The sequence below is a fragment of the Tachypleus tridentatus genome, chromosome 7 (assembly GCF_004210375.1).
Source record: "Tachypleus tridentatus isolate NWPU-2018 chromosome 7, ASM421037v1, whole genome shotgun sequence".
NCBI classification, from domain to species: Eukaryota; Metazoa; Arthropoda; class Merostomata; order Xiphosura; family Limulidae; genus Tachypleus; species Tachypleus tridentatus.
The window spans coordinates 83,949,174-83,961,755 of record NC_134831.1 but is presented as its reverse complement, the minus strand read 5'-3'; the positions used below and the strand labels follow the sequence as shown (position 1 = coordinate 83,961,755).

Genomic DNA, 12,582 nt, shown 5'->3' with positions numbered 1-12,582 from the left:
AAATTTACAAACTAGGCTAGCTGAATTACAGCAACATGGAAATAAAATTGTACTCCATAAATAAAACAAACACATTCACTATTATTTCTTAAAAACACCTCTTCAATTAATCTCGATGCTTCGCTAATCCCATGTGTACAGGTAGACTAAGGTATTGGAAAAACCTGACATTGAAATATGTAAAAAATATTGCAGGTTTAACTTAGTCATCATTACGACCTTCAATTCCTAGATAACATTAAATCATCGTAATAAAATATATAACATACATAAAATTAACATTCCTTGAACGTCACATCCTGTTATCGCCTAGAGCATAACGCTTGTATATGCCAGGAAAGGCAAGATTCCACCTTGAATCAATACCGGTTTTAAAATTTTTTTTCTACATAAAAAGTCCAAAACAAGAAAACAGTCTTTGTTTCGGGAAAAGTTAAAACGATAACACAGAACATTAAACATTGTTCAGTAATCCACAAAGTGTATCAGAGAGAAAAAAAAATCAACACTCACCTGGTCCTTGTCCGTCGTAACTGAATCCTTTGATGAAAAAGGTATCTTTACTTGCTGCGTATACAGTTCCCTTCACACCATGAGCTTGGGTGCGAAAATCACCGATTAATTTTCCGTAATACTGTTTACACCATACTGAAAAAACAGACAAACGTTATGTATTAATTAACATTAGCTGTTTTGAGCCCAGCCTACAAAAGTTAGTGTAAGATAGAAATTAAATCAACTTGAAAAAGTTCTCTCCCATGTGAAGTCTTTACTATTGCAGTTTAAATTTTATTTTTCACTACTTTAACATTTTCAGGGTACAGTGTCTTGAAGTCTTCATTCCTCCTGTCCCTGTGCTGTTAATTTAGTTATGTTATAATGAAAGAACAACTCCAATGGCCAAGAACATTTACTATATTAATGTCAGACTAGTTTCTAATGATCAAGTAGAAGATACATTGTTACTTTAGTGATATAACAGTCTTGAAAACGCACCTTGGAAGTCTTCACCTAACATAATTATGCAGTCAATATTTTGTCGAAGGTCAACGACAGCTGAAAGTCGATTTGGATAACTCGAAAAGTATTAAACACAGTATGATGGAGATATTTTTACCAGCACTTGCTTACAGATATCTTGTAGTTCTTACAAGTTTGTAGGATATCTTCGATGCACAGTAATTCGAGTCTCCACAGGTTTAAGTTCTGGGCTTTGGCTTTGCGTGTTTAGGACTAACAATTCTTATATTGCCTTTGATCTGTGTGTGGGATCTTTGTCCATTTGAAGTGTAAACCTTCGATCGAAATTTTTAGCTGACTTGCTCGGGATGGTTGGTTTGGAGTTTTATGGCGCAAAGCAACTAGGCTATCTGCGCCAAACATTCGATAAGAAGATAAAATTATAGTAATATTACAATTCATAACAGGAATCAAGGTAAACAGAATAGTTTAATATTTGAATTACAAACAAATAGTGTAAAATCAAAATTTTATAACTAGTTTACAGCAGTAAGAGAAACTACAGTAATACAAGTTGTAAAGTACTTTCTGTAACAAAATTTTAATTATCATAACTCATCAGCGTGACTAACGGGTAAATTCAAACGTCACCGGTAAAAAGGTTAATTTATGAAGTAAAAACTTGTTAAAAAACTAAAATCATTTGTCAGGTGGACAGAGTCACCATCGCTAACGACACTGTTCAACGTTAAGGATAAGCCTTGGGACTCTCAACGATGGCAAGACAGTAGAATGTGACTTATTGGAACAAATATCACACAGAAAACACATTGGTGCAGTCTCAGATAAAACAAAATGATTAGTTAAACTGACTAATGCGTAGTCTAGTTAAGACAACTTCCTCTTTCGATCCTTACAGAGACAAAACAGCTAAAGTTCAATAGAGTTTTATTTGGAAAAGCTTGTTTTCACGTTGCTCACTCCAAGTTGACAGCCGAATTGTACGCCTTTTCTCTTGCCATGGATCACATGGAAGCTAAGCAGTACTCAAATTGTACTATTTATACCGACTCGCTTTGTTCTCCACTAGCACCGAGATCGCTTTACGTTAGGTCTCACCCTGTTCTCGCAGATATTCAAAACTAACTTGCCCTTTTCTCTTTAACCTTTACTTCTGTCCAGTTCTTCTGGATACTAAGCCACGTTGCTATTCATGGGAACGATCTCGTCGGCACCGCATCTAAGTCTGTCTGCTCTGGCGCTATCACTTATGCCTGTTCCATACATGAAACATGATCCTGTATTCATGTATAAATGGGAATGCAAGGATGGTTCGAAAAATGTTCAACAAATAAAACACGGCATTTCCAATCAGGGGTATCTGCTTTTTTTCAGAAAACTCAAAGCAAGGTTACACTTTGGGATGGTAAAGAACCATGGTGGGATTGGTTGACCAGTGGATACAGCAATGCCATTCAAGGACAAACCCAATTCATTCAACTGCACCTAGATAGAAAAGCCAGAAGAAACAATGGGACATCATATGTTATGAAAAAGCATGGCCCACTGAGGAAGGAAAACAATATCAGCTGGGATGCTATAGTAAGGACTGAAGGTTTGAAGCATATAGTAAAAACATTTGCAGGCAGGTGTAGAGGTGGTTCATGAGACTGTGTACAAACTCTGGACTGGGGAAGTGTGGAAAGCCTCCATACAGAGCTGAAGACTCTGATGATAAAGGGGGGTTCACAATCTTTAAGGCCAAGGTCCTGGCAGAGTCATAAACCAGTGACCTATAGTCTAGTGCTCAAATAAGAGCATGATATCTTTAGCATAGAATATAGATCCACTCCCAAAGTGGTGGAAGAGAGGACATGGAGGATTTTCAGTGCTCTTGTAAATTTGACTCGTAGCTACTTAATGTGTGGTATATAGGTCAAAGATAAGCCCCAGGAACGTTGTCTTAGGGACCACAAGTAGCAAAGCTAAGCTTTATTGACACGGAGCTTAGGAACAGGGTGAGTAGTCTGTTGACACCAAAAGTGCATGCAAACGATTTTAGAGAGAAGTAAAATCATTTACTGTGATCCACTCCAGTAAACAATGGAGGGTAATCTGTAGTTGCTGCTCAATATACCTCATGTTTGACGACTGACATGTGAAAGTCGTCGACAGAGCCCATTTGCAACAGTAAGAGGGAGTTGTTCAGTGATGGCATTAATCTTTATAATGAAGTGTGACACTCAAGACAGCCCTGAGGGACTCCAAGTTCCTGTAGAAGAGAACAGGAAAGGGTCGAACCTACAAAAGCTTAGAATTGCTTGTCCATTAAAAAAATTGATGAAGATGGACAAATGATCACATAACCCATATAAGTGGAGGTCTTGCAAAATGCCACACCTCTATGTTGTATCACAAGCCTTCTCAACGTCAAAGAATATTGATAGAAGATATAGTTTGAGAAAAGCTTCTTTGATGTTAAGCTGAATCAGGTGATCTATGGTGGAACACTTTTGTCAGAACCCCCCACTGGGTTGGCAAGAACAGGTTGTTTGATTCGAGGAACCAAACAAGACGGGAATTAATCATTCTCTCTTAGGTCTTACAGAGACAGCTCAAAGCAATTGGACAGTAGTTTGAAGGAATCTTGATCCTTCCAAGGTGTAGAGAAAGGTAAAACAATAACCTGGCATCAGGAAAAACATTCTCCTGCCAGATCTGGTTAAAAACAATCAGAAAAATAGCAAGAGAAACATGAGATAGATAGCGCAGCATTTCATAGCGTACATTAGGTCCAAGCACGGCAGACATATAAGTGGATGTTTAGATATCAGTAGAGGTAAACTGAAAGAACAGAACCTTCTCTGGGAGGTTCCCTCACCATGTACAGAAATCCACACCAAGTGGACTTCAGGATTACTTCTAACATTGTGTATATTTTTCACTGTCTACGATGCCTTGTATACGTAGAAGTTCTCCATTGCCAGCTATAGAAAAATATCCCCAAATAATTATGAATCCACCTCCATTCTTTATTGTTTGTACTGTATTTGCCAAGTCATGAGCATTGTTAGGTTTTCTCTGTATCTACCATTTGTCACTTAACTCCAAAAGTTCTACTTTAGTTTCATCTGACTATAGGACTGTCACATTGTTGTAGGGGTATTGAAATGTTTATAGGTAGGGGCCATGTTTCATTACATGGGATACAGGGCCCATACAACCTTAAATGCGTCACTGGTCAGAGACCATTCGCGATCCGAGATGCACCTTCATCAGTAACGATTTGTTTCTTATTACCAAACTATACAAACCTTTGTGTAAAGCATGCGATATTGTCGAGGTGTATCCAGTTATTCCAGTTTCAACTACTAGTGTAACTGCTACCTTGACCAACGCTTCTATAACGATTTTTCTGCTTGTTAAAGCACAGACTTAAGTTGACTTGATCTTGGCAAGGATGAGGTACGGTGAACATATTTTACCATTCTTAAATGGTAAATTTGAACTTTATTAACTGATCTATAATATCCTCCGAAATTGTGCATCTGAACAGTCTTTTCCGTAAGGTTCTTCCCTTCATTTTCGATGCTCAACAGTAGAATATTTTAACTTTTAGAATATTCTGTTTAAATCATTAGCTATATAACCTAGTCATTTTCCATGTGGCTCTGTATTTACTTGTATCCACTTGTATTTACTTTAGCAGGGTAGTGGATGATAAAAACTAATGGAGGGGGGGGTAAGACTTGCAATACGTGTTTAAGATGCGTGTCCAATCACTAAGTTGGATAAGAATGTACATTTTGTTCTTCGCAATCTTTGGAAACTGGTCCGAGATTAATAAATATATTTTGGCTATTCGTAATAAAATACCCAAGATTAATTACCAACACAGGGAAGTGGGGTTGGGTGCAAACTTGTGTAAGGAACTTGGTATGTGGAGTAAAATATAGTTTGGTATTTTTCTGGAATTGCATTTTAATGTTCTACACGTATGTTGACATTCATGTTAACCAAATGTCAGAAAATGGTTATAAAAGGCAAGTTAAATCTTTTATATTTGGGGCAATATCAAATACGTCACACATGTTTATATTAGTTTGGCCTCCTTGTTTATACAATTCCTTTGGCGGGGAAAGTAAATTTTAAAAGGGTACACGTTTGGGAGTGAATATTTTATTTACAATTGTGTCACAGGTGGACTATAGGGCACCGCACTTAAAGCCCCCTACATTTATGGCAAAGATTAAAATTCTTTGTCGCAGTTCCTATATTTTAAGAGGGAAGGCTACTATTGAAACAAGGGCGGTGCGCAAAAGAAGCTAAGCTTTCCCGTAGCTATCACTGACGAGGGAGTGATTTTTCAACTCAAATATTATTACTCAGTATTAATTACTTCAAAGAGTAAATAGTACAATAGAACTATTACAGTAGTAAAAGAAAACATTCACAAAGCGGTAGTTTATGAATAAAAATCATTATCCTCACTTCGTTAAGTTAACAACACCATCGTTAAGGTAGAATAGAAGCACTCGCGTCCTAATCCAAAGACATCTCCACTTTTAGAATGGAGAAACACAATATAAAAGTATCAAAACGTGCGAGAATTGAAACTTCTGGTTTCTTAGGTACTGTTTGTAACTACTGGATTGGTAGGACAGTTGACATCAACCGACTTTAGCATGTTGTACGCTGTTTTGTAACATGTGTGCAACAATAGCTTTTAAACTATCCTTGGAACCACAGGACTGAACATAACTAAGCAACTAAGAAAGGAAACTTTTCAAAGCCTTTCAGAATTGTTCTGTCTTCTTACAGTTCTGTAGTTCAGTCTTAGATTACCCACTGCTAACACGTGCTAGCTCAGCATAGGGGTTCAAATGCAGGTAGTTTCATAGTAAGAAAAATATTTTGTTGTTCTGAAGAAATTCCAAGAATGGTAAAACAGCTGTAAATCACAATATACATTGTGATAACTTGGTTTGATTTGTCATACCAATTAAGTTAACCTTCGAAAACTTCTAAGAATTTTAGCCATTTCTATAGGAAACTATTTTGAAAGTAAATACCAGTTATTTTAATAGCAAATACAACCCACAAGCAACTTTATTTTAATAAAATTGAGGTAACTAGGTCAAGTAGAACATGCACGTGCTCCACGCACTGTCACCCAAGGGGATTGAAGCAGCAAGTACAAAGTAAGCACTAAAATACTTAGAAAGTATGGACTGGGTGTGCAGTAAGAAACCTACTTTCACTTATAAAACTTCTCTAAAGAATTCAACTGAATCATTGTTAAATAAAGTTCTTTTTAGTTTCCAATTTTAACCTTAATACAAACTAGAAATTTTATGAGATTAACAACTATAAATCCTATAATTTTGGGGCAAACCTAAACGCTAAATTTATAAGAGTAAAGATAGAAAGAATTATTGATGAAGAGAAACCCACTTAAAGTAAAAATGTATCTCAGAACGGCTGATATGGGTATTAACACTTCCTAAAAGCAGTTCTCTGCCATATTAGTAAGTGTTAATACCCCAATCAACTGTTTTGAGATAAAGGTTGAAATACCTTAACATTATATTTAAAATAAATTAGCTCTCAACATAATTCAGGTTATTAAAGCTAGTTTAGTTTCGAATGATTGTAGAAAACAATGTATAGCGTACATTTACAGCGACGTTTCGTGTTTGTGACCTAAAAGCATGAACAAATTGAGAATACAAGTTCTTGCATAGTTAAGTTCAAGTTTCGCGATAACGAGAAACCCAGTTGAAGTTCAAGTTTCAATTCCCAGCTACCTTTTAAACGAAAGTTGATTCGTCTTAAAAGCTTGTTTGTTGAAGATTAATGCTGTAGCTTGAATCTTTAAATATGGAAATATAATAACGCATATCGATAAATTAAACGATACTTAATTGTGGTTTAAACCAATTAGTATTAAACATGTAAGAAAAGAAAATTTGCAAGACATTTTTTTTTAATATACATCATTATACAAGTTATCTGTCAGCCTTATTCTTTACTTTTTTCAAACAGTGTCTAACAAGAAATTCAATTAGTAAGAATCATATTACATGGTCGCCATTTTGTCTTGAAATATTCAACTACTTTGCAAAGTGTAACGTTTCAATATTGTTTATCCTACAAATAAGCCTTTTAGTTAACAACATCCATGTCCTTAGTGGACAACACGCAGGCTTAAACTCAAAAAATCTAGTTTCGATACTTACGATGCGTAAAACACTGTTTATCAATGACAAACTACGAAACTAGCTAAGTATGTCATTAGGCTAAAATAGCACATTTCGCTTGTTTTAAACAAGTTTTCAGTTCTTTGTGAACATTTTTAACCGCCATCATAATATTAACATTCGAGGAAGGAATATCACAATATTGTCCTATTTTAACTTTGTTTGTTTTGAATTTCACGCAAAGCTACACGAGGGCCATGTACGCTCCTATTTTGGAAACATTTACTTTAGTTATAAAACTTTAGGATTATCCGATAACATCTATGAATGGAAATAAACCAGTTATTAAAATTTAGTTATTTAATGTTTCTTATGATAATGCAAGTAGAATACCACCGTTTGAAACCGTAACAACTTTCATAGCAAATGTTTTTTAAATACACATCTAACCTTCCCCCCCATCCCCTTCCTTCACAGTAGGACAACATCGAGGGAAGAATTGTTAATCACAAGTAAAACAAGTTATTGTTGACTGGACTGTAAGGATTATAAGGCTAGGAGTAAACTCGTTTCTTTACCCGACCTAAAAACACATTAATAATTGAAGTCCCACTTAAGAAATTAAGTTTAAAAAATGAAATAATAGCCGCTCTACAACAAAACCGTGCCATTCTCGACTTCAGTCCTACGACGCCTCCGAATGTCGTTAACACATTGTTGGAATCCGCTACACATTAATTTTAACTGCTTGAAAAATCTCCCCATCCCTCCATGTAAGGTTAAATTCCTCGAGTTTTTTTGAATCGTTTCACAAATGTTTGTAGATACACATCGTACACAACCAACGGACTTTCGTAACTGGCTTCAAGTCTAATTGTTTTGAACTTTATTACTAATGCAACACTGTTGTAACCAGCCGCTGCGCTTTATTTTTTTTACCCCTTTTCAGTTCATTGAACCTTGAACAAATGTCAAAGCAAGAATTCGCGCATGAGCTGTAACTGCAAAGATCTGCAGCATCGATTCACGTATGATAAACTCGACACGGTTAAGTTTCGCGATATAGGCAAATAACGTACAAACTATTTTCGGGTATCGTTTTAGTGACATTCTAATGTTGATATTTTAACAGTTTATAGTTTTGATGCTGTGCTGTTTTGTCCCAAGCCCCAACCTGTTCGTCCAAGTGATTCAAGCAAATTCTTCAAGTTAAGACAAAGTTATGAAATATACACTATTACTAACAATTTTTAAAGGCCTGAATATTTATCGTGAAACAGCCAAATGATGATTTTCATATAATTATTACAAATCGCTGGTTCATTAATAACGATAATAGAGTTAATGTACAGAAGTTACCTCGCATTTCAATTTTTGCGTAAAGGAACATTTAGTTTGGTGCATAAAACCATAATAATAAAAAAATTCAAGTAAAATAAATTGTTCTTGGGTAAATTACGTTGTGGTTTAGTTTAAGTTCAGAAGAGTTAGCGTTTAGAAACGAACTTACTGGTTTTGTTTGTTTTTGAATTTCGCGCAAAGCTACTCGAGGGCTATTTGCGCTATTGGTTCGTCCATATAGTGTCCACTAGTTTTGAGAACCACAAACTTTGTGATCAAAGGAATTGATTGAGGGCGAGGAAACTCACTTCATGGCAGCTCATTAGGGAACTTCAGGATTAATTTTGAGAATAATGTGAAGCTTACGTTATTTATATTCTTTGAGTGACTTGTACTCTATACCAAGAAACAAAACAAATTGTGGCAGGTATTCAGTTTTTCAAGGAGAGATTTCACACTTTCCCAAACTGGAGTGCTCAGGGATAATGTTACCCCCTTTCGTCCCGCTGGCGTAGGAGAGTTTCTGAAAAAATCAGAGGATTAATAATAATTTATAGGAATTATTGGTATTTGTTAACGAGGGACTTGGGGAATGTCTGATGTGACGTTGAAGAGAAGTCGATAATGTTTAAACAAAGTATGTTACATCGGATGTCCTTTTAGAAGAGTCACCTGGTGGCTGGGATCTATAAACTCACTTTCACAGGACAGACTATTTGGCGCCTGTCCTGTGCCCAGAGCTGAAAAAGAGGCACCATAAATGGATTAGCAAGACCTTAAGTCTGTTAGTAAACAAACTCATAGAACCATAAACAGTTAAGTAAAGAAATATTCAAGTTCACACACACCCAAGTCCTAAAACAGCAACCACTTTTAACATCAATTCTTGAAATTGTTTTGGTAACTTCCTTGTCCAATCCTGTTCACACAACAGTAGAGTGGAAACAAAGATTATATCCCGTAGACATTCCCTGGTTTACTTTTAAATTTGAGTAGGGAAGATGTGGGTCTGCTGATAAGGCATATACTGTTATTCTATATTAAGTTTGAATGTAAGATAGTTATTTGCAAAAGACAAAAAGAAAGTTGCTCTCGCATATAAAATCACACATTTCTGCTAAAGAACTAGAAATTTCAACTGCATTTCATGGTAGTCTAATCAATAGAGAACGTCAAAGGTAAACGGGTCATCATTTATCAAACGTGTTTCCATCAAGTCCGACAGCCATTGAAAGATACAATACCAATATTACGTTTCTTGTGCCAAGTGCGTTTTTATATGCTGATCAGGTTGGTAATATTTCATTGCACGACTTTTCTTTCCACTCGCATTTAAATTAGATGTGAAAACCAGTCCAGTCTCATAATTCACTTCAAAAACTTAAGAAAAACAAAATATTGTTCGTCCAATTAACGAGAGCCTTCATGCGTAACGCTTTTGGATCTGAAGAGAATTGTATCCTTTTTATATTCCCAATACAACTACGTAACAATAGTTTCAGTATCCTGTTCCTCTGTTAACTCGTACAACTTCCACATGAATAGTGGAAACTGTTTAATTAAAGGCCTACATAGTTAATATTTCAAGGATTTTAATTATTCTGGTTAGACAGTTACCACAGTCTGAGCACGCTAACCACTGGGACATCCTTTTACCCTTCAATACAACCGAGGAAGAAATCCGTTTCCTAAACTCTTATTACCCACGTATCCATTTAATAAACATGGTTTATCGCACGCACTTACACAATCCGTTTTTATAAGAATGAAAGAGCGAATTATGTGATACTTGAACGTGTATTATATTACAAGTTAGAAAGATACTAGGTTGCTAGAAAGTTTTTAAAAACCTAGAGAAAAAAATCAATAAGGATTCATTTAAGGGAAACTAATTTACTCTTGGATATTTCGTACAATAAATATGGTTACTTATATATTAAAAGATCGAGTTAGGCGACGAGATATAACACATTAAAAACTGCTGCATGTGTTGTTCCAGTTACTTATTCTCATTGACAAAAATATTAAAACTTATTTTACAACACTGTACCAGTGACTGAATCGATCGCGTATTCTCGCAAAGAGATCATTTGTGCACTCCAACTTGGAAGGACACGCTCGACACTTTATGTTATGTTTGTTTGTTTGTTTTTTTTAATTTCGCACAAAGCTGCTCGAGCTGCTAGCCGTCCCTAATTTAGCAGTGTAAGACTAGAGGGAAGGCAGCTAGTCATCACCACCCACCGCCAACTCTTGGGCTACTCTTTTACCAACGAATAGTGGGATTGACTGTCATATTATAACGCCCCCACAGCTGAAAGGACGAGCATGTTTGGCGCGACGGGGATGCGAACCCGCGACCCTCGGATTACGAGTCGCACGCCTTAACACGCTTGGTCATGCCGGGCCCCCGACACTTTAAGGAAAGGGTAAACCTATATGAAATGGTAATGAGTCAAGAAGTTGTTGTTTTGAAGTAAGCACAAAGCTGCACAATGGGCTATATGTGCTCTGCCCACCACGGGTATCGAAACCCGGTTTTTAGCGTTGCAAGTCCGCAGACATACCGCTGAGCCACTGGGGGGCGGATAGTTAAGTGTAACAAGAAATTAATATGGATAAAACCGTTACAAAATCACCTTTCTAATAAAAGACTGTGCTTGAAATTTTACAAACGAGGCACGCGACACGATTCAACCAATATCATCGCAATAATTATGCATATTAATTAACCGAGAACTACAAAAAAAAAAAAAAAATTAAATGCAGAAGTTACCCAACACCTTCCTGGGATCAGTTACTGTATCCAGATCATGTTAAACTCCATCCAACTGGCAACCGGGTTAGCCATCTTATTTAAGTGTACGAGTTATATTTTAACGAAGTTTGGTCGCTTCGAAACACTAAATTCCGGGTGATGACACATTCTTGTTCACCAGTTAGAAAAAGAATATTTAGGATAGAAATACAGGTTATCCTTGACCACTTAAAAAGATAAAAATTCATATTGATTAGAAAGTGTTCAATTTGTTTCAGAAAGCGGGCATATACAGCCGCCCAACACACCGTCACGTTTTTAGGACCTTCACCTACTAACCTGGTTCACCTATATTAAAAGTATAAAATAATCCTACTAAGTTTAAAATGAGTTCTATTGTTACTATGAGCTTTTGTTGCTAAGCGTTGGTTTTTCATTATTCTATAAAAACGTCACGAGTTCACTTCGTGGATAATTTTAATTGGCTCATAAAGGAAGTTACGAACGTTTCACTACCTCGATTATTTTTTACCTTTTCGTTGGTTGGAGTTTGTTTTGGAAAAGTTATTTTAGTTATGAAAATGAAATGCGATGGTGAGACACAATGGGGTGAGAGTAGTAGTGCTTGTTCAGTCAGTCATGTTTTAATGGATTTACTCTAGCTATTAATAATAGACTTTAACGTGACAAACAAAAAAACAACCTACTGACTACAGCTAACGATCCTATATCAGTAAAGGTAAGACGCAGAATGCACAATACCTCCTATCAGATGATATATAATACACCACACTTATCGTATTCGATCCTACACTCTTAAGCTTTACGTAAAACTATTCTAAACAGCATATCCAAACGAAATCTAATTACCTTGGTAACAGTTGATTAAAGGATAAACATTTCTATTAAATATATTTTCAACGATCACAGAAACGGTGATGGAACAGCGGTTTAATACTTACCTGGCAAAATACAGCACTGAAATAAACACACCAATATAATGTGTAACTGCTTCATTCTCGATCATTCCACAATCACTAAACAACTTAGTATAGCGGCAACTACCGGCGTACGCTTTATATATGTAGAAATGCAGCGCCCTCATGCGAAGAAGTAATGCTATTCGTGTAGAGAAAGCGGACGTATTTTGGTTTGTAATGAAACACAATCACCGCAGGCATTATTACTCCACATACAGTGTTTTTTTTCAAAGTTATTGCCAGTTGCGTAGTGCACGTTTACCAATCGTTTTTTTAACTCGTGTATAAAACACACTTTTGTTTCTAGTCGATCTTTATATAAGTTTTGTAGAAGGTGTCTGAC

At 36.1% G+C, this 12,582-nt stretch overlaps 1 protein-coding gene across 1 annotated transcript in view; it reads right to left on the bottom strand.

Moving 5' to 3' along the window:
- The window catches only part of LOC143257710 (protein Skeletor, isoforms B/C-like), a 35,266-nt gene extending 22,898 nt beyond the window's left edge, over nt 1-12,368 (bottom strand). The window contains exons 1-2 of the mRNA XM_076516746.1: nt 12,222-12,368; nt 514-648 (exon numbers count right to left, since the gene is read on the bottom strand). Of these exons, the coding sequence (XP_076372861.1) occupies nt 514-648; nt 12,222-12,276 (190 nt within the window). The 5' untranslated portion in view covers nt 12,277-12,368. The remainder of the gene's footprint in view (nt 1-513; nt 649-12,221) is intronic.
- Between the last annotated feature and the right edge of the window lie 214 nt (nt 12,369-12,582).